We start from the raw sequence: 27,168 nt of genomic DNA on the forward strand, positions 1-27,168 counted from the left end.
GAACAGGTGACAGGCCCATGTGTTCGACTTCTCTCCTTTATTCTCTCGGCATCAAAGTCATAAGAAAAGCCCCATCAGGTTAAAATGAGTCTCACATGTAAAGACTTAAATTAAGAGTTCATCTTTGATATTCGTTTGATATCTGCTCTTTTGGCTCCTTTGATCCTAAACTTCCCACTGGAAATCAGATACCACACTGACCCTCAAATAAAAAGTGAGCATTGACAAATGTGGATATTGTTGGTCACTTAAAGTTTATTTTGTGTAAACCAAGATCTCTTTCAAGTTTATTCCAAGACTCACTTGTTATCACAGGTATTTTTAGCTAACAGACTATTAACAAATGTGCTTTTCTGACTGTTTTTTAATGTGATTTGCTACATTTTACATGTATGTCATAGCATGCATTCAGTTTGGCGGAGTAGCCTTACCAGTGGTTTAAAGTACATTTACACAAATACAAGTTTTGGTTCTTGAGTATTTCAAATGTATTATAAGATACATATACCCCATCTGAGATAGAACCGCTGTAGCCTATACCATTACATTTTTCTGACAGGCGTATAGTTATTTTGCTATATATGCAAAACACCTGAACATTGAATGCATGACTTTTAGGCCATTTATAAAAGATTGGACTCATTTAAAATTGATAATCAATAGACTATTTCTTCCGCCACTGGTCGTGAATAAAAGCATGGTTGAAATATGATCTCCAGTCGATGAATTACTCTTCAGTTCACTGTTTACCTTCGACTGGTTTATAATTGACCACGGTTCAGATGAATCACTCACTCTCACTTAGTGAAGCATCAAATCCTCTCCACTCTGTGTGGGACTTTGCACAGCATCTACAGTGCCCGCACATCTCGCGATGAAAGCGAGAAAACGCGATAGTTTTCGGCTGCCCGCAAAGTTATAATCGTTCACCAGCACAGCGGCAGGCAGCAGCAGCAGCAACAACAGCAGCAATGGCCGCTTTACGAAGAGTGGCAGCGCTGGCCAGTAAGCTAAACCTCTGGTCGGCTGCGAGATACGAGCTAGTCGGTGGTCAGACGGCCAGAGGAGGAAGGACACGGAGTTGTCTGGATGTCGGGATGTGTCTGGCAACGGGAGGCGCCGTGGCGCTTTACTTCTACAACGATATGACGAGCTGCAGAGGCAGGAAGAGGATGGGGAGTCACAGCATCAACGGTCTGCTACCAGCCATCCCGACTGTCGAAGCCAAGGAGAAGGTAGGACGTTGAGCTGAGATTTGTAAGGCTGACAATAAGGCTGTGGTGGCACGTAGAGACATGAAAGGCCGTTTAGCAGTATATATGTGCTGTCCTCGGTGTTGACATAGAGGCCTTGGTGTGGAGAACTGTGGAGTAAAAACGACCACTGGGAGAAAAGGCAAAGAGCGCTTCGTGTTTTCACATCTCCTTCCACGAAACTTAGACCCACATCAGCCCAGTTAGACGGGCCTCCTTGTGTTGTGTAGCCATGGTGTGGCTGGCAGTTTATATGTTTCCTCTCGGGTGGATAAACTGTGTCATTCATTCCCAGCACGCCCAGTGGAAACAGTTTACTCACTGTTTGGCTACAGGACGACGTGCGCGCGCAGACAGATGCAGGAATGGCGCTCTCCGTTCGGGCTGGTGCTGAAATGACAGCAGGTTGAGGATGTCACTGTCAGCCAGGCAGCTGAGTGAATGGACTGATCACAGCAACATTTTAAATTCAAGAGTAACACTTTAATTAAAGGCAAAATAAATCCCTGAGTAGCTATACTTCCCGCAAGGCCTAATTATTCAATAGCTTAATTGTAGTTTAATGTTAAATGCTAAGTTGCTTGAACAGACAGCTAGATACTATAAAATCAACCAGTTTCCAGTGGTGAAAACATGTACTTTGATCCATTCGATCCTTTAAGTATCAATACCACAAATTGAAAAGACCCCATTACGAGTTTCGTGCTAAATTGACTACTTTTAGCAGCAAAATACATGTTAAAATTACAAGCATTTCAGAAGTTTATATTATTATGTATACTATATTATTGTGTTATTAATGTTACATTAACTAATCACATAACATGTAAAAATGTTTTTAAATAAATATGAGAATCTAAGACATAAAATAGTGCAAGTGCAGTGATAAAATATGTCACGTATAAAATATAGAATAAAATACTGTAAATGTAGTTTAGACGATATAAGTTAAGTGAGGTACATCTTCGGCCTATATTTTGGGACACTGTCTATTCAATATTGTTTTGGCTTATAATTCACTGAGGTACATTTCTGTTTTTGTCATTAGTTATTTCAAGTTAAAGATGATATAATTGTGGCATAATAAAATGATTATAGTGAAAGTGGTGCATAATATTTAGCTGGAAGGGAATCCAAGTAGTTTGTCATTGAAACATCACAGAGACAACGAAATACTCATTATATTCAGAGCACATTTACATCAATGATACATGAATACATATATGTCATAAAGACTATCTTAACTCTGACACCAGATGCTATTTGTTGATGTACGCATCAGCTGCTTCATGATCAGTAGTGATGTACAGATCAAGATCTTTTGGGGCCAGTCATGATCCAAGTCCTTTGATATTGTGTGTCTGCCAATACGCAGTCTGATCTGATGCCTGTATTTACCTGTATGAGCACATACAAGCTACAAGCTGATTCATTTTATACCACATAACTTTAGAAGATATGCAATGTTAATTACATTTTTATCTCACACATTAAAATAACAGCTTATTTCTGTAGGCCTATTGAAATAAACAGACACCAGTGGTTTATTGCAGGGTAGTAAATCAATCTAGAACTTATGGTACATTAAATCAATAATGTAAAGTACAGGTTATAAGGTTAGGTTGCCTGTAAGGAAACTGGGATGAAAGAGGGGTAGCCAGTTTAGAAGCAGGAGAGACTATTGGAAGACAGACAGGATACCTGACTGGAGAATATGGTGTCTTGATAGCCATCCAACTTGGGAACAGGATAGCTCCTGTGGGAAAAGGGAAACACAGCCTTCTGTTGCCCAGTAAGTAAAGGTAGACTACGCGGATTCTGAAGGATAAGACTAAAAGAGATTGTGAGAACTAACCTACAGGGAAGGAGAACAAAGCTTCAGAGAATCACAAGTTCTTACATGCTTGAAAACAAGGCTGAGATTCTGGAAACAAGAAAAAACATCTGCCAGCAAACAAGAGTGGGTCAGTTGAGTCTCCAGAGACCTGCAATTGGGCGACTTACTATGCAAGATCTGCTTGCTCTGGGGAGCAGAAGCCTGAGATGGACACGACGAAACTTCCTCAGAAAAGAATCATGTCTGGATTTTGACTTGTGGCATACAGTGACTTGTGGCTGGTTGTGTGATTGGCAGTCTGGACACTAGAGAATCGTATGAGGAGACAATGGCTCAAAATTAGCACTTGCCACCTGCAGGGTGTTGGATGTGGCATGTAAACGTTCAGGCCACCCGCCCCCATGGAAAATAGGTTTTCCTTATATTGTACTATTTAAAAAAAATCACTTTCTAAATCATATATAGTCAGGGGTTAATGTTACATGATATATTCCATATTTCTGGAACCACTGACTCAGTTTTTACAATTCTTATGTGATCTACATAGATTTCAGAAGTGGCAAACAAACAAAATAAAGTTGCCAGTTGTAATGTTCAGTGACCTGCCAGTGAGTGAGGAAAAAACTTTATTTATATAAGAAGTAAACATGGCCGTTGGCGTCTTGTTGTTTTGCAACCAGCAGTGACTTGAGAGGGTGGAGTTAAGTACAACTGAACGCAGAATAAGACATTCTTAGGAGACCATAATGTTACAATGATCTTTCACACTGTGAAAGGGTTAAAGTTAAAGGACAAACCTGTCAATCACAAGGTAGCCACGCACTAAAGCCTACCCTGCTTTATGGTCTATTTGACTCGAATTGGGACCATCATTTACCAAATGAACATCATTCTGTTTTGAAGAAGACTTGAAACTAGCGATTGAGACCTTAAAGTCATGTTTACTGAGGTAATAAATCAAGAGAGAAGTCGAGTCATTTTGTCATAGACTTCTTTACGATCAGACTTCTTTTTGTACTTTGATTTGACTGAAATTAAACTAGGAGGCTTAGGACAGTTTAGCTCTGAGAAAAAGAGGAAATTTGCTAAAAGCTGCTGCTGTGAACAGGACACTGGGTTGCCTGAGGGAGAAACACCTGGAGCATCTGCTATGCAGTCTGCAGAACAAAACTAGGCGACAGGAACAGGTTTAGTTGTGGCTATATGACACAACAAGAACACAGTGTACCACACTGTCATTTAAAATAGTTGCCATTTAATTATTTTAATAAGTGTCCCCCCCCCAATTCATTATTTTTTTGCATTACTTTTAACATAATTTTGTGCAGCGTGGCATGTGACCCTAGCTGCCTTTAGAGAACTTTATAAACTTCATTCATTAGTGAGAGCCAGGGCCATGGGCTCATACATTTGATTACACTGCATTCCTATGAAGCCGAGCGCTCATCTCCTATTCATGCCTTCCAACGCCCCCTCGGTGAAGGGAGCATCAAAGCTTTATGAATGAACCTGTGCGCTCATTAGCATGTTAGCTGAGCTGAGCAGGAACCTGGGAGTGCTGGGCCCTGCGGCCAAACAGGTTTAATTTTGGAAACCTCTCTGCTAATTGCGCAGCTTCCTGCAAGGCAAGGCAAGGCAAGGCAAGTTTATTTGTATAGCACATTTCAACAACAGGGTAATTCAAAGTGCTTCACATGAAACCATTAAAAGCATCAAAACATAAGGCAAAAGAAAATGAGATTTAAAAACAATTAAAGAAACAGTGTAAGAAATAAAATATGTAGTCCTCTCATCCTTGATATGTTCTTCAGGTGATAGGAGGCTGATTTTGTAATTGTCTTGATATGGCTGTTCAGGTTGAGGTCTGAATCCATAACTACACCTAGATTTCTGGCTTGGTTTGTGGGTTTTAACATCAGTGACTGAAGCTGAGCGGTGATTTTCAATTGTTCGTCCTTGGTACCAAAAACAATTACTTCTGTTTTATCTTTGTTTAATTGAAGAAAATTCTGGCACATCCAGTTGTTGGTTTGTTCAATGCAGTTACCCAGCCCTTGTATGGGATTATAGTCCCCTGGTGACATAGTTATGTAGATTTGTGTTTCGTCTGCATAATTATGATAACACACTTTGTTGTTACAGCACAATCTGTTGGCGTAGCAGCTCTCCTACGCTGCAGCTAATCAAGTTGAAGCTCTGGCTCCTCACAGAGAGAGAGTGAGAGAGAGATGCTAATCAAGTAGAAAGTAGTGACAAAGTATTGGTGTGTGTGTGTGTGTGTTATTGTACTGCGCCAGAGGTGCTGACTGTTTATAATCTCAGAGAGCTAAATGGAGAGAGTCGATGCCAAGAATAGATGGATCTCCTCATCATAGAGGTTCAAAGGCAGTGAAGAGGCACGTACAGTTTGAATTCTGCCGTCTGTGTGAGAGGCCAGAGACTGTTCTCTTCACAGATGGGAAGTCACTTTCAAACTATAACCATCGGGGCACATCAACACCTATCACTGTGTGGATTATTTAAATGTGCCGGTAAATAGGTAATAGGTTTTTATATGGCCTACACTTTTCACATCAGTAACTATGACGTTCATATTTCCAGTAATGTCTTTTCTCTTTTGATAAAAGAAACAAAAATAAAACTTAAACTGACAAATAAAACAGCATTTCAAGAGGACAACACAGTCAACAACGGTAATATTTTGTTTTGCCTTTTGCGTTTATGTCTGCAGGAACGGCCGTTTGACTTTGAGGAGGGAGACGTGTACATGTCGTCCCATGAGCATCGCTTCCGCACGTTCAGCTCGGTGGAGTATGACGGGCAGCTCTACATGACTCCACAGAACTTCATCGAGTCGGTCACCATGAACGAACCCAGAAGTATGTTTGCTGTTCGTACAATGTACGCCACGCTCTCCTGGCCCAAAGTCTCTTCAAACTTCAGTCAGAAAACGTCTCGAGTGTCACTTTGAGCGAAATGACATCCTCTAATTGTATCCGAGCCATTTCACGTTGACGTAGTTATACAGTTATTTTAATGACCGTGGTCCCATTTTCACCTGTACCCTAACATGTGGCTTGTATCTGGACTGTATCAAGATTTTGATGCATTACATTTACATCTGACATCATGCATTCAATTTCCCTTTACCCAAAAGTACAGACTCCAGTCACCGTCTTACAACATCCATTTTACTGAGCATTTGTGTCGGTTGGCTCCAAATATACAATGTGGGTTATATTTCAGTATTTGTAGACGGCTTTATATTTGTTTTAAATGTGCTTTTGATAACCAACTAAATTATAAGTGTTATGAGTTTGTAGATGGCCATCGCTGATCTAAAATTGACGTCCCAATATGGATCTCAGTGTCCTAACTATTGTTTATTTTTTATTGAATCCAAGTTTTAAAACACTTAGCTGTGTTTTAAGCATGTCTTTGCTGTTTCTGCCAGTCGTAACAGATTCGTCCCGGCCAGACAGCCTCAAAGCAGATGGCTTTACAGCTATTGTTTAGTCTGTGGTTAATGTTAGTCAGACACACACACACACACACATACACAGACACACTCGACTTCTCAACATTCCAGTTGCTCGTATTTACCTTTTCTCTTAACCAGTAAATATCTAAACCAGACACTTAACTTTATTACAACTGGTTTCACAAGTTGAGGTTATCACAAACAATATCACAAAAAATATCAATTTCGTTCTTCAGCTGGTATGCGATTGTATTGCGTGCGAACTGTGCACCTGTACGTGTGTGTTTACATCAGCCCTGGCTCGCTGACATACGATACAGCCGCACATACCCTCTCAGCAGCCGACATCCTCTAATGCCCCCTTTGAAGTTGAATTAGATGAACTTTGTTGGATAAAACAGAACAAAAGTAGCATGTGCTTTTACGGGGACATTCCGTACTTACTACAAAGACAAGCACGGGGCACTTTAGACGGTACAAATGGGCCTGTGATGATGACAGTGTATATACAGCGAGTGTGTCTGTGTGTGTTGGTGTGTGTGTTTTGTGATTGTACTCGGCACATTAAGACCCATTTCTAGATCATACAGATGTTATCTGACCAAGCCCACCCAAACTCTCTTCTCCTCTTTCCCTTCTTCTTCTCTCCTCTTTTGTCTGGTTCCCTGGCAGACAAGAAGCCCTGGAGGTCCCTGGCCAAACAGGTGGGAGACACACTCGTAATGCTTCTTTCCTCTGCTGTTGCATGTTACATCTGTTGCAGACTCCGCAAAGTTCAAATCCCCATTTCTTTTTTTCAATGCAAATGTCGAAGGTTCTACATGTACAGTAGCATTATTGCACGATTGCATATTATTACCAGTTTCCTTGTCACTATATGAAAAGAAAAAAACAGCTGAATGCAGATTTTTGTGGCCTCCACACTGCAATTAACTTAAGACTGATGCATAGAGAAGACAGCATGTAGAGGTAAACTATACAGAGCCGTCCAGGTGTTTACAGTGTGTCTACTACATCAACTAGCAGTCTTCTTATTCCCCACCTTCTCCGCGCGTTACCTCCACCGGTTTATCAGTGGAAATTGTTTTCATGCATGCAGTACACATTTGCATTACTGCTCTCTGCAGTACTACAGAGGTTACCAATTTACAAGCAATGGAAGTGCCTGTCTTTGTGAATCTCATGGTTTGAAGTATGAAGGCGGAGGTCTGTGGTTGTGCGATGTATCTCAGGCAACTCACTTGTAACTTGTGTGTTTTTGAACCAGGAGCTGGAGAAGGTTTTGTCAGAAACTCCCCCAGTATGGAGAGGATCCTCCAAACTGTTTCGCAACCTGAGAGAACGAGGTCGGAGAGAACACACAAACACATACACACCTAAATAACACTGATGCAATAGTTATCGGAGTAGTGAGATAACAACACGGTCAGTGAATGTCGGTTGATTTGACTATTACAGTTGAATGTGCTTTGTAGATATATAATAGCTCCAATATAATATAGAAAATACTTATTTCAGTATAACTTGTGAACGGTTCAAAGTCCCTGTTGATATGAGGAGTAAGTGAGGACCAGTTCTTCAAATTCTACAGCATTCTTGCAGCTTTTAAGTGCACGGACACCAGGTTTTACCTGCCGATGTGTGACTAAATAGTGCGTGTGAGCTTGTGTGTGTGCGTGTGTGTGTGTCACTGTAGGTGTCTCTAATCCGAGGTTGGAGCCATGCTGTCCTTTCTTACAGCCAAACAGCATGCTGAAAAAACTAAAAATAAACCTCCTCTCCTCGCCTCTCCTCTTCTCCTGATTGCATATTGGAAAAGAACAAATAATACAGCACCAAAGACAGAGAGCGAGAGGGAGAGAAGCTCCCCCTAATTAATGCGTTTGCATCAGCGTGTAGCAGAGGAACCACACAGCCTGTGAGTGAATCCCCATAGAGATAATATAACACACTCACACCGGGAGATGCTAAATATAACATTCCCTCTATTCCTCTACCATGATAGTGTTCTACACCTTCCAGCTAATGTGTATGAGTGTGTCTTACATTTACACTTTAGTGGGGTCCATTGCCCTTCTGCATTTTTGTTTAATTCAGTGAAATGAAGAGAGAAAACACAGAGTCAAGTAACTGAGAGGAAATGAAAAAAAAGAGAGATGGAGAGAATTAGAAAAGGGAGCAGGAAAAAGGAAGACGACAAAAAAAGAGACACGAGGAGCGAGAGAGTGAAAATTAGACATAAATAAACAAGGAGTCGGGAGACGAAGAGAAACTGAAGAAGTTGTACAATGTAGAGGATGAATGAAAGAGCACATAGTCTGTAAACCTATCCTAGGTCTTCATGGCAAGAGGAAGACAGTTATATACAGTGCATGTCTATTCAAATTGCTAGTGGCATACTGCCAAGACCACACACACACACACACACACACACACACACACACACACACACACACCAGCATTCAACGATAACTATCTTTACATATTTGGTTTTATTACCGCTAAACGACTTGTTTGTCCATTCACACATTTATTCAATTCAACTTTCTTACAATGCCGTCCCTCGTATAAGCTGTATATAAGTGTGTGTTTGTATTATATATTCCTGTGTGTGTGTTTGTGTGTGTGTGTGATGTCAGGACATGCTCTCCTCTTCATGCCATGATGAGCGAGGACAGTTCAAATCCTTGGGATGGCTTTGTGAGGATGACAGAGCTATGCGTCAGACAAAGGAATGCTGTGTTGTCTATGTGTGTGCGTGCGTGCTGTGAAATATGTCAGTGTTGGTTGGCCATGTGACCTTTATCTCAGGCAGCAACAGTTATTGATATGGGCCTTTATGCCATTGTGATATATTGGCTTGTATTGTACAAATAAACCTGACTTTTCTGTGTTTGATATCGTATCTTCTTATCAAGTTGTGGCTAATGTGTTCACAAAATGCAAATCTATTTGCATTTTAGCTCTTGTTTGGTCCACCAACTCTTGAGAAATATATCTGGTAGTTCCTGTTTCACTTGCTTGATCCCGAACTCTCTTCACCAGCTATTGTTTTAACTTTGTGGCATTTCACATTGGGCAGGTAGTTCATTGTGAACTTGAGTGAATTTGCAAGCTCGGAAAGTCTGCTGTATGTGGGGAGAGGGTTCCAGTTGTTAGGCCTGATGTGGACCTGCTAATTAAAATGATTAGGAGACTGTGGTGTGCGTTCTCAGTGGGATCAGATGTCAAATCAACCTTTTATTTTACTGTGCATCTGATTCATTAGAACCTTTTTAGACTGACATATCATTTTAAAATGTACAACTCGTGAACATACATAGTAGTACCGAGCTAAATTCAATTTTATTGAGACTGATCATTTACCTTGGATGAGAATTACTGCCTGTTTACCCATCTTGTTATCCAGCAGCATGTCACCAAAAGCATGCGAGAATAAACACGCAGAATGAATTTTAGAAACCTGAGTAGTTTCGGAGTTTATCTCCTGCTCTCAGGGTACACATGGAAAAGAGAATTCAGTTCCAAACCAGCTGCTCCACACAAAGCAGCCGGGCATCAGGAAAACACAAGGCGCACACTGGTGGTTTAACTGGTGTCATGTTCACCGACATGCATATATACACACACACACACACACACACACACAGACATACATAGGAAAGCAGTCTCCCGTAACACTCAAGCGAGTCACCCTGAACTATCTGAACGATCAGACAGAAAGCGAAAAAGAGGGAGAGAGAGATGAGATGGAGCTACAAAGATTCCTAAATGGGCCTGAGGCAAGAAAGGATCACCTCCTAAACCATTTTTCACTTGCTTATCCAAACACAGGCACAGGCACACACACCCCTACCAACCTGCGTCTTTACTTTGGACACTTGAGGTGTAGAAAAATAAACGGTGTGTGGCCAAATGGCTGTTGGCAGCTGAGCTCCAGAAGACACATTTTAAGATGCTATCTTCTTGAAAGGAAGGATTATGTGTGTTAGTGTGTGAGTGTCAGGAGGCCTGCGGTCTTTGAACATCTGTAAACATTGTGTGTGTGTGTTGTATGTGACCTTTTTTTTTAACTCTCTCTGTCTTGGTCTCATAGGCATCATCTCATACACAGAGTACCTGTTCCTGCTCTGCATCCTGACAAGTGAGTCAATTCAGTCTCTCTACACATCCTCCTTCTCTTCGTCTCATCTTCTACCTCCTTTATAGCTCACGTTGTTGTAGCAGTATGCTGTGCTTTGTTTTGCGAACTTATATTTTTTTAACTAAGGTATATGATATGAACTATGCTCAGGCCCACCCAGGACTTAATAAGGGGCAATTATGACAGAACTCCGGTGGTTTTCCCCTTCCCCTTGGGGTGAGCAAGAAATTGTGAGAGAGAAGAGGAAAAGAATACCTATAACCTTTCAAAACTTGAACATAGACAGGAATGTGAGACTTATTTCTAAAAAGAAAACACTGCACTCATTACTCTCTGAGAACAGTTTACTGCACTGAACACTGATACTGTATTGCATTTAGATATGTCCCCATTACACATTCAAAATTGTTGAATATTTCTGCTCTTCTTCCCCTCAAAATCAGGAATTTAAGTATTTTTCTCCTTTGTAAATGATCAAGAAACCAAACTTTCAATGTTCAACATTCTGATCATTTTTAAGGGGGTGTTTTGCACACTGAGAGCAGAGCAACCATTGATCATTAATCAGGAAAGGATTTGTGTTATTGCTTTTGGATTTCATTTATTTAATGTTAATTTGAGATTCTGTTGGGAAGATAACAAAAGCCTTGGTTATTTTCTCACAAAAAATTATAAGAACTGTTATTGATAACTGAAATTCAGTTGCAAACTAGTCATGTGCGCTTTGTACCTGCTTGAGTTTCAAAAACAAAATCAAATGAATATGTCGTTGGACTTTCTTGGGTTTGTTCAAAAATGTCTTCAGTTCTCTGTGTTTATTTTCTAGAATAAAGACATGAAGTCACCCAAGCTTTATTTGATTTGGTAGATCAACATCTATACCTGATATCTAACAAAACAGGTAGGGTGGTATAGAACAATTACATGTAGCTCATAGTCCATATATATTTTAAACCACCTGCCCCATATCCCGCCTGTCTAGCCTATATGCCATTCTTTCCATGCTATTTCTAGATTTAGAATTGCCTTTAATACACACACACACACACACACACACACACACACACACACACACACACACACACACACACACACACACACACACACACACACACACACACACACTCACCCTATGTGCTCGCCTCTCTGTTCTCCAGAACCCCATGCTGGCTTCAAGATTGCTTTCAATATGTTTGATGCAGACGGCAACCAGATGGTGGACAAGAGGGAGTTCTTGGTGGTGAGTCTCTGACACTGGGAGAAAATCTATCCCATGACTGAATTCATTTGTTGTGAATAACATCACATTTCGCTCCCATGGCAAAAAGGACAAGCTTAGGACATTAAAGATATCGACAATAAGTGTGAAGTGACGATCGGTGAAACAGGGATTCATGTTTTTATGTACCTTCAACCCCCACTGACATAGCGGAAGCTGCTTTTTGGTACATCTAAAGCATTTAAAAGCTGATTTTCAGTTCCCTTTCTCTGAGGACGGTGTTTAAATGTTCTGAGTAGCCTAACTGTAGCATTTATTTTGATTAAAACCTGCAGATTTTCAAATGAAACCGCTGCTGCAGGCGGGAAGTGATCAGAATCCCTGTGGGGGCTGGTGGGAGTGGGAGGTAACGGTTGATGATCCTGTGGGAGTGGGCAGATGCCGGACCGAAAAAAAACATTCCCACGTTGAGGGTTTGGCAAGTTCAATTCAGACTTTGCCAAAAAACAACATCTGTAGTCAAATGAAGGGAATATTGATTTTAATATACCTAAAAATGAACAACGTCAGGAACTTTTGCGATCACACCTCATAAGTATTACCGGAGATATCCCTTTATGAATCATACTGCAATGTTTGGTTTAGTGCTGTATGTAACAACTGCCATTATTAATTCAAATGAATAATAAAAATGAATGAAAATATAGTTGATGCTGCTTTCCTGGGCCAGTACATTGAAAGCGAAATACAAAGAAACAACAACTTTCTCTCCAAATTAAGAAAAGTTATCAACACTTCCAGCTGCAGTTTTCTGCCAGATGTGATTCAGGATTGATTTACCTTCAAAAATAATCACACCTGGAAAACCAACACTGTCTTAATCACGCTGTCAAAAGGGCCAACGCTTGAGTGGCATCTCAGACACACAATGCAAAGGTGTACAACTTTGTAAACTCAGTAAATGTTTCAGAACATTTAAGCTTCATACGGGGCTTTGAATCTGGCTTTGAATTGTCACGAAGACCCTCATTGTCTTTTACATTCCAGCTTCAGGAGATCTTCCGGAAGAAAAATGAGAAGAAAGGGAGGAAAGGAGACGTTGACAAGTCAGCACAGCTGGTAAGAAAGTTGGTAACGCAGGACGAGGGCGTGTGTTTGTGTGTAAGGGGAGCTTCGTTTGTAAGGAGATACAATTCTGTCACTATAAAAGAAAGTATTCGTGGACATGGACTTTAGTAATGCCGCTATCATTGAAACAAAAAGATCCAAAATGTCCTGGATATAACAGTAAAAAGTAAACAGCACTTTAACGTTACTTCCCTCTTAAAATGGCATTTCAACATATCCATGAGTGTAGAACAACACCTCTGACATGATTGCTGTGTCACATGTCCATGTGGATGTGTTGAAAATGACTCTGCCACCATCATCTGTGTTTATACAGGTATCAAAGTTAGCTGAACCCTTCATGTAACCGTGTTTGATTGCATGCTGCCTTAAAGAAACTGTTTTTGACAATGTGCTATCTCCTCTGTTGTTACTGTGTACTTCTTATGGGTACTACTTCCCAATTGGATACACTCTTGAAAGAATTTGTTCACGTCTGTGATTTAAGTTTTGGAGCAACACAGATCACATTGCTTTACTGCACTGAATTATGTTTTATATGTTTATATCTGCCGATTTGTTAGCTAACCGTGAAGTGTAGTTTTAAAAGGCTGAATGAATTAATGCCAAGAAGAAGAATTGGTCCGACCAGGTCAATATTAGCTTCTTCCAAACATATCAATACTGGCATATGTATTGGGTAATGTCAAGACATGCCAGTGCGAATGTGGCACTTTTCCTCACACACATACATGCTTAGAAACCATCTGTGCACAGTGTTGTAATGCAAAGTGAGTGTTGTTGTAAAATGTGATCACAGATGTGTTGAAAATGACTTGTCCCTCTGCAGAGCGTATCCACGGCCTCTCTGCATGTACTAACATGTCTTTTACCTTCTCTCTTCCTCCCTCCTCCTCTGTGACTGCATGCTCTGTCCTCCTCTTCCACGTCTCTCTCTCGCTCTCGCTCTCTCTGTGTGTTAGAGTATGCAGCTCTATGGATATCAGGTTGCCCCCATGAACAGCGTATGTATCCAAAACCTACTTTCGGTTCATCTTTAACCGGTTAAAGAAATTGATGGAACCGTCACCTGGTTCTTGCTTAATATTCACTGTCCAGACACACAAGTGGAATCAACCTTCTCATCTATTTATGAAAATGTTGAACTTTTCCTTTAATTTCCCCTCAACTTTTTAAAGATTGCAATTCGCACAAAAAAGATACATTGCTGCATCTGTCAAATTACAGTCGTGTGGTATATAAATTGATACAGCAATGTATGGGGGGATTATTAGGCATGTATTAGCTTCATGCTAGAGGCAAGTGTCACTGACAGATTCTCCTGATGAATCTCATAATCCAACACCAGTTTCAATACCTGCTGGGCATCTGGATAATCAAGTCAAATTCACCCTGCGTTGTTGGGGATATTCTTCCTCATTCTGGGGACTCTTGGGGTTTGGTGGGTGTAAATGTCAATTATATCGGGATACTTAGGGTTCTGTTTAATGCCTCTGTCAGCCACTTTTGTGTCCTGACCTGGTCTTTGAAAAAGCCTTAACCCTGACCCAGTCCACGTGATCCTTTGTTGTCAGTAAAACATACACTGTAGACTTCTTAACAGGATGAATGGACAGAAAAAATAAGCGGGATAGAGCGAGAGAGGCTTCCTTCAAGACAGACTGTCCATCTGTCAGGTCAGCTGGGTGATTGATCGAGGGAGGATGGCGGAGGGTTGGATGAATGGAGAGAGGGACGCAGCAGAGGAGTAATAGATTCAAGGGGTCAGGAGAGATGAACTCTTACAAAAAGAGAGTGATGTGATTTAGAATGACTCGAGGCACTCTAAAGCGTCAAGCACAATCAGACACTGACCATTCAAACTGTTTTAGGACGCGTGCTGTTTGTTTGGCGATGTGTGTGTTCTTGTTGGGGGTTTTGTTATTGCACAGGAGAGAGCAGGATACTTTTTTTACTGTGGGAGGTCTTGTCTGTAGACAGAGTGTTGCTTCTATTGTGTGTGCTGCACAGTCTCACTTACAGGAAGACAGCGAACAGGTTGCATTTGTCTGCTGAGTCGTATGGCATCCAAAATGTAAAATGTGTGTCGGATTTGGCGACATCTAGCGTTGAGGTTGCAGATTGCAACCAACTGAAACTTCTCCCACATGCCGAAAATAGCGAATGGCCCCATCTAAAGCCAGTGTTTGGTTTGTCCGTTCTTGGCTACTGTAGAAACATGGTAACTGGCTCTGAGAAGAAGGCTCGCTTCTTATATCGATTTTTAAAAATGGCTCATTCTAAGCTAACAAAAACTATTCTTATTTTAGGGTGATCGTAAGATCATTTTCCATTTCTGTCAATAGATCCCCCTAAATGCTACACACTGTTCCTTTAACACAATGTGAATCATAATTTTCTGTTTAGTTTAATGTTTAGTTAAAAGTTGAATTGAAGAAAGACATATTCACTTATCGGTCACACTTATTGATACACATATAAAGCTGGAAACCAAAATCAACACAATGATAATAATGGAATTTGGACACTGCAATACTCAAATGTCTTATAGTCTCCTGGAGTTACAATGATAACCACTGTAGAAGGCTTCCCGTCCTCAGTGGTTATGAATATTTACTAATGCAGATGGAATACAAAACGTCAGGGGGATGTTTACTGTCCAGTCTCTATAAGGACTATTAGCATTCTTTCTTTCTCTCTATTTCACACACACACACAGTCCTCGTCCTGTCAGTGTTGTGATGGACAGCTGCATTGTCACTGTGAAGTTAGTAGCAGTGCAGGGCCATTTTAAAATGGCTGCTACTGCGTTCTCCCCGGAGACACAGACGAGGTGGGTGGTCAGGAGCCCAGCAGCGCGGTGGTCTTCTGTAAAGGACGGAGACACTCTGAACAGAAGCAGCATGACAGCGATATGTTCAGCTGGTCCGCTTTCATAAATATATATGCTATAAATGTTATAGAGGAGAACTTGCTTTTGGGTGGATGAATTGTATTCACTATCTAACAATGCTGAATGTGACACTGTTAATTAAGATGCAGTATTTGTACTGTATATGTAATGTAGGGATTTAAATGATCTTGAGATATGATAAAGTGAAGTTTACTTCCTGAAGTGGTAAAGTTGTCGGTGAACTGACCCTGGTCCTGCTTGACCGCTCCTTACAGGTGCTAAAAAAAGACAGTCAGGAGTTTGTGGCGCGGAGTTACTGGGACGTTCTGAGGCGAAGCGCCAGTCAAGTCCTCTTTTCTGACCTGGCGGAGGTACACAGATCCTTCTGTCCTCTGTCTCTACATCCCTCCGTTCTTCCCCTTCAGTTCCCTGTCGTAAATGTTGCTCTTCCAACGAGCCCCGTAGAAGCAGAATAATGTAGCCGCATCAAGCCTGGCCAGAATAAGACCAACAATGTTTACCTTCAAAATAAAAGCTTTGAAGGCACTCTTTGAATTCTGCAGCAATCGTCCGAACTGCTCATATTAATGTGGACCGAAAGATTATTTCTTTAAATGCTGTTTTTACTTTTTATCATGGCTAAAAGACAAGCAGGAACCAAAAATAGTTTGTGGGCTTGTTGTAGAAATCACCATTTGATCAACACTTTTATTCTGGTTTGGCTCGATACTGATCATTTTCATAGACTGGCCTTTTCATCTTTATTTCTTCCTTTCTTTCCCAAACATTACATAGATTACCATCTGCCATACTCTGCCATCTCACTGTTTTACAAACGTACAGAAACTCCTGTCATCCTCCATTCCCTTTCCCCATGTGAGATCATTTCTGTTTGGATGAGCTCTAAAAGACTTCCTTGCACTAAACACAATATGTTCATCTCATTGATCTATTCTAAAACTGAAAGAAAATGATGGGAAAATATTTCTTCTTCCCCATTTCATTGTGTCACTCCGTTATTCCTAATCAACAAATACTACAAGAACTTGTTTATATTTGTTGTTGTTGATTCTGATTTCTAAATAATTGAATCCACTATACTGATGTGACGGTATTGATCCAATAACTGTAGATGGCAGATACTGTCCTGTGCGTATTCTGATAACCTGTTCTGTTTCCCACCTGCCTTCTGTCATTCAGTCTCTTTGTTATGCTGTTGTATGTGTATCTGTGCCTTGTCATCTGTGCTGTGGTGTGGCTAGTGTCGCAGCTTTGGTGTCAAATCATTCTTACTTTACACCTCAACATGTTTTCATGAAACTGGTGTAATGATAGGAAGGCTGACTGCCGAGCACATATACAAATGTGCTGATCATTATAGGACCACACAGTTTAACTTTCGTCATTTTAGTAATTTTGAGTGTAGTAGTTGTAACCTCATGGTGGCAGTAGATAAGGAAGTCAGGGGATCACCAAAGTCAGTGTAGGATTCTTCCTCTGGGGACCATGAATATCTATAAAATTGAGTCGCAATCCATCCACAGTTTTTGACATATTTTAGTCTGGGCAAAAGTGGTGGATAAACCAGCTCTAGAGCCGTGGCACTAGCATGGCTAAAAATCAGTTGAAAACAAACAGGAACCAACACAAAACATTTTGGCAAAATCTCACATTTTGGCTTGTTCATGCACAACGTAAATTGTCTTTCCGTTATGTCCAGCACAAGGTCAAGTTGCTGGTAATGATTACTAACAGACAACAGCGCTAGCGAGCTCAGTGACTAATGACAGGATATGTGCTGTGGTGGCAGCGGAAGCTGAGGTGGAGATAATGACAGTGGCGCGTAATGGGACTGACCTTGTATTTACACCGAGCAGCCTTTCATCTTCCGGGATGTCAGGCGGACAGAACAGACGAATCAGACAGGGGGGGTAACAATAGGAAGACAAAAGAGAAAAAACATTAGAGTTGTAGCAAACCAGATCAGATAAGTTGAAAACCTGAGGGCGAAGGAAAGATACAATCAGAGAGACAACAAACAGGTGAGAGAGGCCCAAAGAAGATGACACAGGTCAGCGGGGAGAACAAATGTTGAGGAACAAAGTGGGCGGGGAGAGAAGAAGTTCGGGAAACGCATTTAGGGGAAAAGAAAGAAGCAGGTTGTATTTAGGGAAAGATGTGTTTACTCAACAGATTAGTCACCATTATACCTCTTTGCTTTTGTCTGGAGAAGGAGGGACTGACTGACAGGCTGAGAAAGAGGGAGGAAAGGAAAGAGCGAATCACCTCTATGTTTGTCAGGTGTGAGGAAAAAGGAAATGAGAGCAGGATGAGAGGGAAAGAAGTGATAGAAGAAGGGAATGAAAAGAATGAGTGAAGGTGTGAAATAAAAATAAACGGGGGTTTAACGTGTCGTTGTTTTTACCCTGCAAAGTCTGACTGACTGACTACTAAAGTCCGACAATGAGCTCTTCCTCCGAGGTATATTACTCACAGATAGGGAGGGTGAGGAAGACCGTTTAGTGTTTACATCAGTAATTACTGTTTTTACCTTCAGCTTCATGATCAAAGTCTGTTGAGGCTCACGCTCACACAGATGGACAAAGAGACACATGCATACACCAGGTGTCGTGCCTCGTGGGCGGAGTAACCATTACGTCTTCATGGGGATGATGAGCTCACACTGGTGCTGCCACACTTCCAGGAATGATAAGCTTGTTATGATCTGTTTGGCATTACGTCTTTTTTGAGGTTAGGCTGACGTTCGTTCTGCCAAAGATAGAACCAATTATAAAATTTTGCAAAAAGGGAGAAAAGTTCTCACAAATTCTGTTCAGTGACAGAGCAATCCTGCCTGAGAAGCTCTTTTGGGTCACTAATCAAACATTTTTTGATATAAACAATGGATCAAATCATAATGTCAAAGGTTTCACTCAGTGATGAGCCCACAGAGGTTTACCACTCGACTCTGCAGTCTCCCTTAGCTCTACAAAATGCTCTAGCGTCATTCAGCTCATTGTCTTGGCTTGATGGTCCACAGTTTGACTGTTTTGGTCTCATCAGCCTGCTTTCAGCAGCTGCAGGCAGATGTTTACAGTGAAAAAACTCAGATAAAGCGACTGTACACAACCTGCCAGGCACCAAACAGCAGGTACGGGGACTCGCATGGTGAACACAGTGGAGCATTTACCAGCTAGAGAGACGGACATTTCCCTCACAAGTTGCTGGGGAACAATTTTGACGTTCAGACACACTAACTCCAATTATTTTTGACGACTGTATTAGGCGATAATATGTCCATGTTGTGTTATCAGCTTGTTCTGCTGCCACCAAATGGCAGAAAAATTAAAAAATCGTTCTTTCTAAAAAAATATTTGATTTCATTGATTTTATAGATGTCCCATGATGCACAGCATCCAAATATCAAGAACATATCTTGTTAGTTCGCTCAATTCAACTCAAATCAAATACTACAACTAAAGTGCACTTCACTCAATATATTGTTTTACTACGTGAACCCATGCACTCTTAAATCCCCTGTACAACTGGATTTACACTTAATTAAACCTCTTGTGGATAACTAAGTCACTGCAACAGGGATTAGACAACGACAGATTCATTAGGAATGCCTTTATTACATGGATCCATGTTGAAAAGATGGACAAAGGGATTGGCAGTGAAGTGCCTCTTTATCATTGAAAGAGCAAAACAAACTGTTTAAGATTATGGGAAGCATAGGAGGGATATGGTGAAAGGAAGGAAGAGAGGCAGAGAAACACCACCTGGATGCTGTCTAGATGAACAGCTCATGTCATAAAGACATCAGTAATGCGTCAGATAAAAGAGTAAAAAAAAAAGGATTTTTGTCCTGTTTGAAAAGACCCTCAAATAAGTGAGACACCGAAATACAAGACAGTGAAATGATACGTCTGTAACTGTTTCACTTCGTCTGTGTTTATCTAAAAGAAGTCTTCCTAATCAAAGACTGAAAGGCCAGACTGCAGCGTGAATCAGAATTTTACACTAATGTGTGTGGTCCTAAAACAGGGTTTACTTTTACTGCTTGTTTCCCAGTAGACATTTCCATCCAGTGAGTTACCAATCTGTATCATTTACAGTGGGATTTTCTACTCGGCTTTTTGTTTGGAATTGGGTTCGTGCCTTAATCTATGACATGTCACTGTCGAGAATTCCTTACAAAACATGACCAACAAGTTAGGAAAGAAGAAGAAAAACATTTAGTCTGCCCCACTACATTGTTTTTATTAAATATCACTGTCGGCAGTAAGTCCTCACAAGGTATGGACATATGTAACCTGTGATGGGCGATACCAGGTTGTGTGTACCGGTATGTGTATCAATCTTAAGGGTTTCGATACAATAAGGAAACTAATGGAGGTTTTGGCAGCTTAACACAGCCAGTAACTTTTGATCCCACTTTCACCATAACAATAGAAACGTATTCTCCTGATTTCCTTGAGACTTGCCTTTGGAACGTAACTTGAACACGAAACTATGTTTTGTCTCCATCAATTATCCCTGCACCTCAGTTATAGTCATTTTCTATTTTTTTGAAAGAATGAACACACATTTTTGTCACAACCAACAACTACTCTTGTTTGACATTTTCCTCTCGTCCCACGTCGGATTTTAGGATTTTACTCTTAAGGTAGAACCACGAATGGCATCGTGGCAGTGATGATGATAATTATGTTGATGATGGAAATGGCATGAATGCTTTTCCTCTTTACATGAGACATGAGATTCCAGCCAATCTTATGTCTGCATATACCTCAGCATGGCAGTGGATTGGACAGGGGGGGGGGGGGGGGGCATGGCAGGGAGAGAGAAAACAAGATGGCCGTTTGACGTCCTCTCTTTCTGCACCGACGCTGGCTGAGTCTTTTCTGGAACTGCTCAAAAGCACAGTCACCTTTTTCTGAGATACATATGTCAGGGAGCATAAACATCGGAACACACTGATATACACATACTGTCTCTAAAAGGCTCACGGAAATGTTAAGCAACAGATTATAGCAACAAACTTGTTGAATATGTTGCAAATGACCAGGATCATTCAGTAAACACACACTTTGAGAAACTGTGAAGGGAAGACTAAGATTTAAGAACATGTAAACAGAGTAAATATATAAAAAGGGAGAAAAAACCCCAAATAAAACAATGCAAAGTTGCAAACACGACAGTATAATTCTCGTCCCTTGACGGAAAAAGGTGGAATCGGCTCTCGTTCTCTGCATTGGTGCTTCCGTGGGTTTCGTTCCGTGCTGCTGTTGTTTGTGATTCAAAGGCTGCGTACGGGTGTGTCAATGTGGCATTCGCAGAGAAGTGCATGGGATGTGGTGGCTTTATTGTGTCTGTGTATGTTTGGCAGCTTAGTGTTATGTGTTTGTCCGTCTCCCTCTTAGTTGTTCTTCCACATGTGTTCTTTGCCTCGTCTCTGTTTCTCTCACCTCTTCTGTTTTCTCTCTGTCGACAACACTCCCCCACTTTGTTGAACATTTGCGCGACTCTGTTTTTCATTGTGTCCTTGTATCTTTTTGTGGTCTGTTTTCATTGTGTCCTTGTATCTTTTTGTGGTCTGTTTTCATTGTGTCCTTGTATCTTTTTGTGGTCTGTTTTCATTGTGTCCTTGTGTCTTTTTGTGGTCTGTTTTTCATTGTGTCCTTGTATCTTTTTGTGGTCTGTTTTCATTGTGTCCTTGTGTCTTTTTGTGGTCTGTTTTCATTGTGTCCTTGTATCTTTTTGTGGTCTGTTTTCATTGTGTCCTTGTGTCTTTTTGTGGTCTGTTTTCATTGTGTCCTTGTATCTTTTTGTGCTCTGTTTTCATTTCATTACTGTACTTTGATGGCGACACGTTTCCACCATGTTTAATGAGCTGAACCCACCTGTTATTCATCAAAGTGATACCCATCCCATTTAAGTTAAACATTGTTTAAGAAAACTATCCTCATGAACTGGAAATCAAGGCATAACACACACACATCGCACACTGGAGAAACTTAATGATAGAATATATTTCAATGGAAAATCTAACCTCATCCATCATATACAATACAACAGAACACCATTCCACCTGGTCATCCCTTACTATGTTTCTGCAAACGTGACACCACCCATTCTATTAATATTGAAATATGTATAGTATATATACCGGTGTAAAGGTGAAAGGCTCAAGGACATTCTCACACACACACACACGCACACATACACACACACTGACTATATGATATTTGCTGGCTTTTATCCCACTGTTCTTGTCATCCTCTTGTTGTTATGTCTATGTATTGTCTTAACGTTGTCTCGTGTCTTTCAATAAAAAAAAAAAAAGAAAAAGAAAAAAAAAAAAAACATTGTTGCTGCCTAGACTGGCATGTTTGACGTCACGATGGCCGCTGACTGTTTGTCTGAGCTGATGCGTTTGATTGACAGTTTGCTGTTGCTCCTCTGGCGCACGTTCTGCAGCAGAAACCTGCTTCCTGCTAGCCTGGCACCACGGTTGCCATGTTTGGATTGATGATGGACTCGTCCCGCCCACTGCTTCTCCTCAGAACACACTACTTGGTGTTTATTGATGAGTCACTCATTGATCCTCTCTCTTGCTATCGCTTCTCTGATGATTCTTAGCGAGCAGATGAGAGTATCACGATTGACACCACCCTTTTGGTCCATTTCTTTGGGAAGAAAGGGAAGGCAGAGCTTACATTTGATGACTTCTACAGGTACTAAACAACATACAGTGGACAGCATGAAATACAGGCCAATGCTGTGAACAATATTTATCAAATCACAACATAGTAACATGTTCATTTTGAGTAAAATCTATTTTTTGCTCCTTCCCCTTCCTTGCGGTTTTTCAGGTTTATGGACAACCTTCAAACAGAGGTGTTAGAAATTGAGTTTCTCACCTACTCTAAAGGGATGACCACCATCAGCGAAGAAGACTTTGCCAAGATCCTGCTTCGCTTCACCAATGTGGAAAACATCAGCGCCTACCTGGAGAATGTCCGCCATTGTATACCTGATGAGAAGGTACGGTACAAACATGCACACTGTTCTTTAATGGGGGGGGGGGGGGGGGGGTTGGAGAATGTTGGATAAAGCTACATTAACACAGTATGCTGTAGTTTAGAAACAATGTGTATGATAACAATGAAAACTTTTAGAAATCAATGGCTCCCATAAGGGGGTCAACGTGATAATCAGTTTATAGTTTTAAAAAAATGACCCTCTGTGTAATGTGGACTTCAGCTTCAGTAACTCAAAGTAGAAATGTGGAGAAAATATACAAAAGGGTTTTGACCAGGATTTTGGATCAGCGTTATCTTCTTTAGATAACACCAGATCTTTCCCAATCCTTCACCGGTTTCATTTCTTCTCCTTGCTTTATGGGTGCTCCCGCCCTCCAGCCATCTACAGACTCCATCATTTCCCACCACTATCTATGCCTGAAGCTGTTGTGGCTCTCCACACTTCAACGCTTCACCGCCTCACACGACCACACACACACACACACACACACACACACACTTGACTGCACTTCCAGCTACATGTGAATGTCTTATCTATCTATCTGTCTATCTATCTATCTATCTATCAATCTATTTACACATTGGCGTGTGGTCCTTATGCAACCCAACTCTATTTCTGTCCCTTCCTTCTTTCCTTTCCATGCTGTGGAAGAAGCAGGAGGTTGGTCTCGGCTTCGTACAATACGCAACCTGCAGTTACAATCTGCCAGTCTAATCTGCTATTTAGTTACTTCTTTGTTTCTACATTTAAGGGAAGACTTATTTTTCTATTTATCTCTGTACTTTAATCTGCATCTTTTCATGTGAACCTGTTACAACTGCATTTCCTTATTTGTTTCTATTTATGGATTTATTTTTGCATTATCTACTGTTTGTTATTAAACTAGCCGTTATCAGTTGGATCTTGATTCGCCGCGGAGAGCATGGGGCGGTTACGGCAACTTGTTGAATGGCTTCAGCATCATTAATGTACGCAACTGGGTTATGAAACACTGCAAGAAGGTTTGAAATGTTCCATATCATACACACTCAATCCTGTAATTAATGACCTTTCACGTCATTAATAGGACTATTTCATGGAATCTCTCAGTTATTGATTGATAGTATGAGTTATGGTCAGCCGTTATTTTTTGTTTATTATGGTTCGTTAATATTTCAGTGGATGTGCCTCGAATGCCGTATACCGTCTGTCAATACTTCTCTAAAGTAATTGTGTGGGCTGTTCACGCGTGTTTTTTTTCCTGCTATTTCAGGGAATCACCTTTGATGAGTTCAGATCATTCTTCCAGTTTCTCAACAACCTCGAGGACTTTGCCATTGCCATGCAGATGTACAATTTTGCCTCTCGCTCCATTGGACAAGGTAGGAAGAGAGCGGGGGTCACAGCGGCTACAAGCACCGAGGGTCTGAGCGTACACACACACACACAGCTGGTGTGCTCTTTCCCTCTAGCTTGGTGCGCAACAAGTGGCCGAAACGATCAAAACCGTTTTTACTCTCTCTCTCTCCTACCAGATGAGTTTGCAAGAGCGGTGTACGTGGCCACTGGGCTGAAGCTGACGCGGCACCTTGTAAACACCATCTTCAAGATCTTTGACGTGGATCACGATGACCAGCTCTCCTACAAGGAGTTCATCGGCATAATGAAGGACCGGCTGCACAGGGGAGGAAGGGTGAGGAACTGTGTGTGAAAGAAACAGAAGGAGTGTTGCCAGTTGAGAAAAAGCACTCTTAGATGAGTCTCTGTAACAGCTAGACCTCCGGCTGTTTAAAAGGTTCTTTCCATTCATTGTAAGGATTACAATATACATTGGGATTTTAAAACAGCAATGGCCGTTCTGCCATTGCTAACAAACTCAAGCAAGAAAGAAGAAAAGGGGCTCATGTGCACTGGCATCTGCAAAGACTACACCGAACAGAATAATAAGCTGATAAAAGACCTTCGGTCAATTTGAATTGAACAGGGATGCAAAGACGTCTAAATGTAGACACGGTTGGGTTTTTTCAAGGCCATGCAGGTAGACAGCTTTTCAGGAAGAATCCGGTGACAACATCAATGAATTACTTGAAGTGCGAAAAAATTGGAAATCACCTTGAGCCACTTCATAGTGTTGTTCCCAAGGATGGATACTGCCCTCTAGTGGTGTAATGTGATACAATACTACATTCCAGAGCATCATTTCCAGCAGAAGCGAGACACGCATGAGTAGTCAGCTTGTTGCAAGTTTGCCTGATATGCCACAAACGTCACCAACATTGCACAGCAGTGAGCCCGATTTATGACCCTATTGGCTCCTTTGGATGCTTTCTTGGCCTCACAGTCTCGGCTTATTAACAGCGATCTCTCTTTCTCTCCCTCTCTCTTTGCTTTGCTTTCATCCTCAATCTCCTCTCTTTTGGACACACTCATCTGTTCTGCCATGGTTCCAACCTGTCCTGTGTTACAACACACCATCTTTGGTCTCCCCTACCTCTTCTCCCTGTGTTTTCCCTTCTTCCCCCTTTGCGTCTTTCCTCTAACCACTGACCTCTCAGGGCTATAAATCTGTGGAGCGCGCCACCTCTTTTAAATCCTGTCTGAAGAAGGAGCTGGCAAGCAGATAAGTAACACCCATAACAGAAAGTCTGACACTGTTTTCATCATTTTCATTTTATATCTGGAGTTTATGTACATTGTTTTTGTAAAACACTTTTCTCGCCAGCTAAGTCTCTCTTTAATAGCCTACACCTCCTTTAGAAATAGATGCCATGTTTCGATTTGTTCATCACACTTTCCAGTCAAGATAACTATTACTTTTAAACTGGCAAATTGTTAAGCTCACTACACAGCGTGCCAGTAGGTGTACAGAGTTGCAACAGTGGGTTCCTCAATGTCTTCGTTTTGGAGATTCCTGAATGTGTGGACAGCTCAAAATGATCGAAGTATTTTTGAACTTATTAAATCACCTTTAGCACTTTCATCTAACAAACAGGATGAGATAAAGGAAACACCTCTGAGTTTCTATTTGGTTGTGACTGGAATATTTGTAGCTATAGTATAACAGTTCAAATAACTGACTTCTGACTCCCTGCATGACTGTGCCTCCCTTTGCTCGGTGTTTACCAGGTGAAGGCCCGACACCACACCTCCTTCTCCGGCTGTGTTCGCTCCGGGGCCAGACGACAAGTGCACCGGCTCTGGAGGAGATACAAAGAGAAGCTGTAGTGGAGAAGAGCGAAAGAAGGCAGAAAAGATATGAAGGACGAAGTCTGATGATGGAATAAATCAAACTGATCTCTGTATAGTCAGTGCCCTGAGTTAGCGACGTTGCGTTTTCAAGGGCAGATCTCCATTGGTCCTCCAAAGCAGATAATAACTACAAGCATGCCCGCACACAGCAGGCCGATGTTCTGTATGATGATAACAAGCAACATCACTCCTTGTTTTCATCTTCATTCATGCCAAGTATGATTTACAGTGTACAACAACAATTAGACTTTACTCTCCAAGCAAGGCACCTCTTCATGAGTCAGTAGAGCTACAGCTAACTATTATTTCTTTTTTTGGTTAAGGCTATGATTTAAAAAACTAAATTAAGCTATAAAAAGTTTAAATGAGCTTACTTATTATAAACAGCTGATAAATGCAAGGTATCGACTTCATAACAATATTATATCGATCTAACTAAGCAAGTTACAATATTGTCTAAGTTCTATCAACCAAATGATATTTCACTCAATGAATTACGTTTTAAATGATGTATACAGTATAATATATGCCTTTTTATGTAAGAATACTTAGCTGCACTTCCAACTGTAACAACTGAAAGAGCACAACAGTAATTCAATTACAAAAAACCTTTGCATGTAGAGTCTTTTTATTCATCTCAGTACATTTTTTTACTTATTGATCTCATCTAGCCAGTATAGTTGTTGCTTTTTAATAATGCATTAAGAGTTTATAGAAACACTTTCTCCAGGTGGGATGCTTTATGATCCTAATATTACTACAAGACTGGGGATGTCTTGTGTGAAGATTTTAACAGTATAAAACATGTACATTGATTACGTGAATACTATATGCGATTCATCACCCAATCGTTAATGTTGTAATGTAGTATGAACCATTGAATATCATTATTTAATGTCTTGGTGTGAAATATGGAATATTTTCAATATATTGAA

At 40.9% G+C, this 27,168-nt stretch overlaps 1 protein-coding gene across 7 annotated transcripts; it reads left to right on the plus strand.

Moving 5' to 3' along the window:
- Positions 1 to 954: 954 nt before the first annotated feature.
- LOC306784070 (calcium uptake protein 3, mitochondrial-like) lies at positions 955 to 27,168 on the plus strand (the record flags this gene model as incomplete). Of its 7 annotated transcripts, XM_079277898.1 has the most annotated exons (15): positions 972 to 1,235; positions 5,822 to 5,969; positions 7,244 to 7,275; positions 7,839 to 7,917; positions 10,668 to 10,715; positions 11,873 to 11,955; positions 12,982 to 13,053; positions 14,025 to 14,066; positions 16,231 to 16,326; positions 22,601 to 22,695; positions 22,834 to 23,005; positions 24,258 to 24,366; positions 24,520 to 24,677; positions 25,540 to 25,604; positions 26,108 to 27,168. In XM_079277898.1, 15 exons carry the CDS (start codon positions 972 to 974, stop codon positions 26,112 to 26,114), a joined length of 1,470 nt encoding a protein of 489 aa, XP_079134024.1. The 7 variants fall into 7 exon arrangements, with proteins under 7 accessions (XP_079134029.1, XP_079134024.1, XP_079134023.1 ...); XM_079277903.1 differs by lacking the exon at positions 26,108 to 27,168 and having other exon boundaries at positions 955 to 1,235; positions 25,540 to 25,608; XM_079277897.1 differs by lacking the exon at positions 25,540 to 25,604 and having other exon boundaries at positions 26,111 to 27,168.

The sequence above is a fragment of the Melanostigma gelatinosum genome (assembly GCF_949748355.1).
Source record: "Melanostigma gelatinosum genome assembly, chromosome: 11".
In the NCBI taxonomy this organism is placed as follows: Eukaryota; Metazoa; Chordata; class Actinopteri; order Perciformes; family Zoarcidae; genus Melanostigma; species Melanostigma gelatinosum.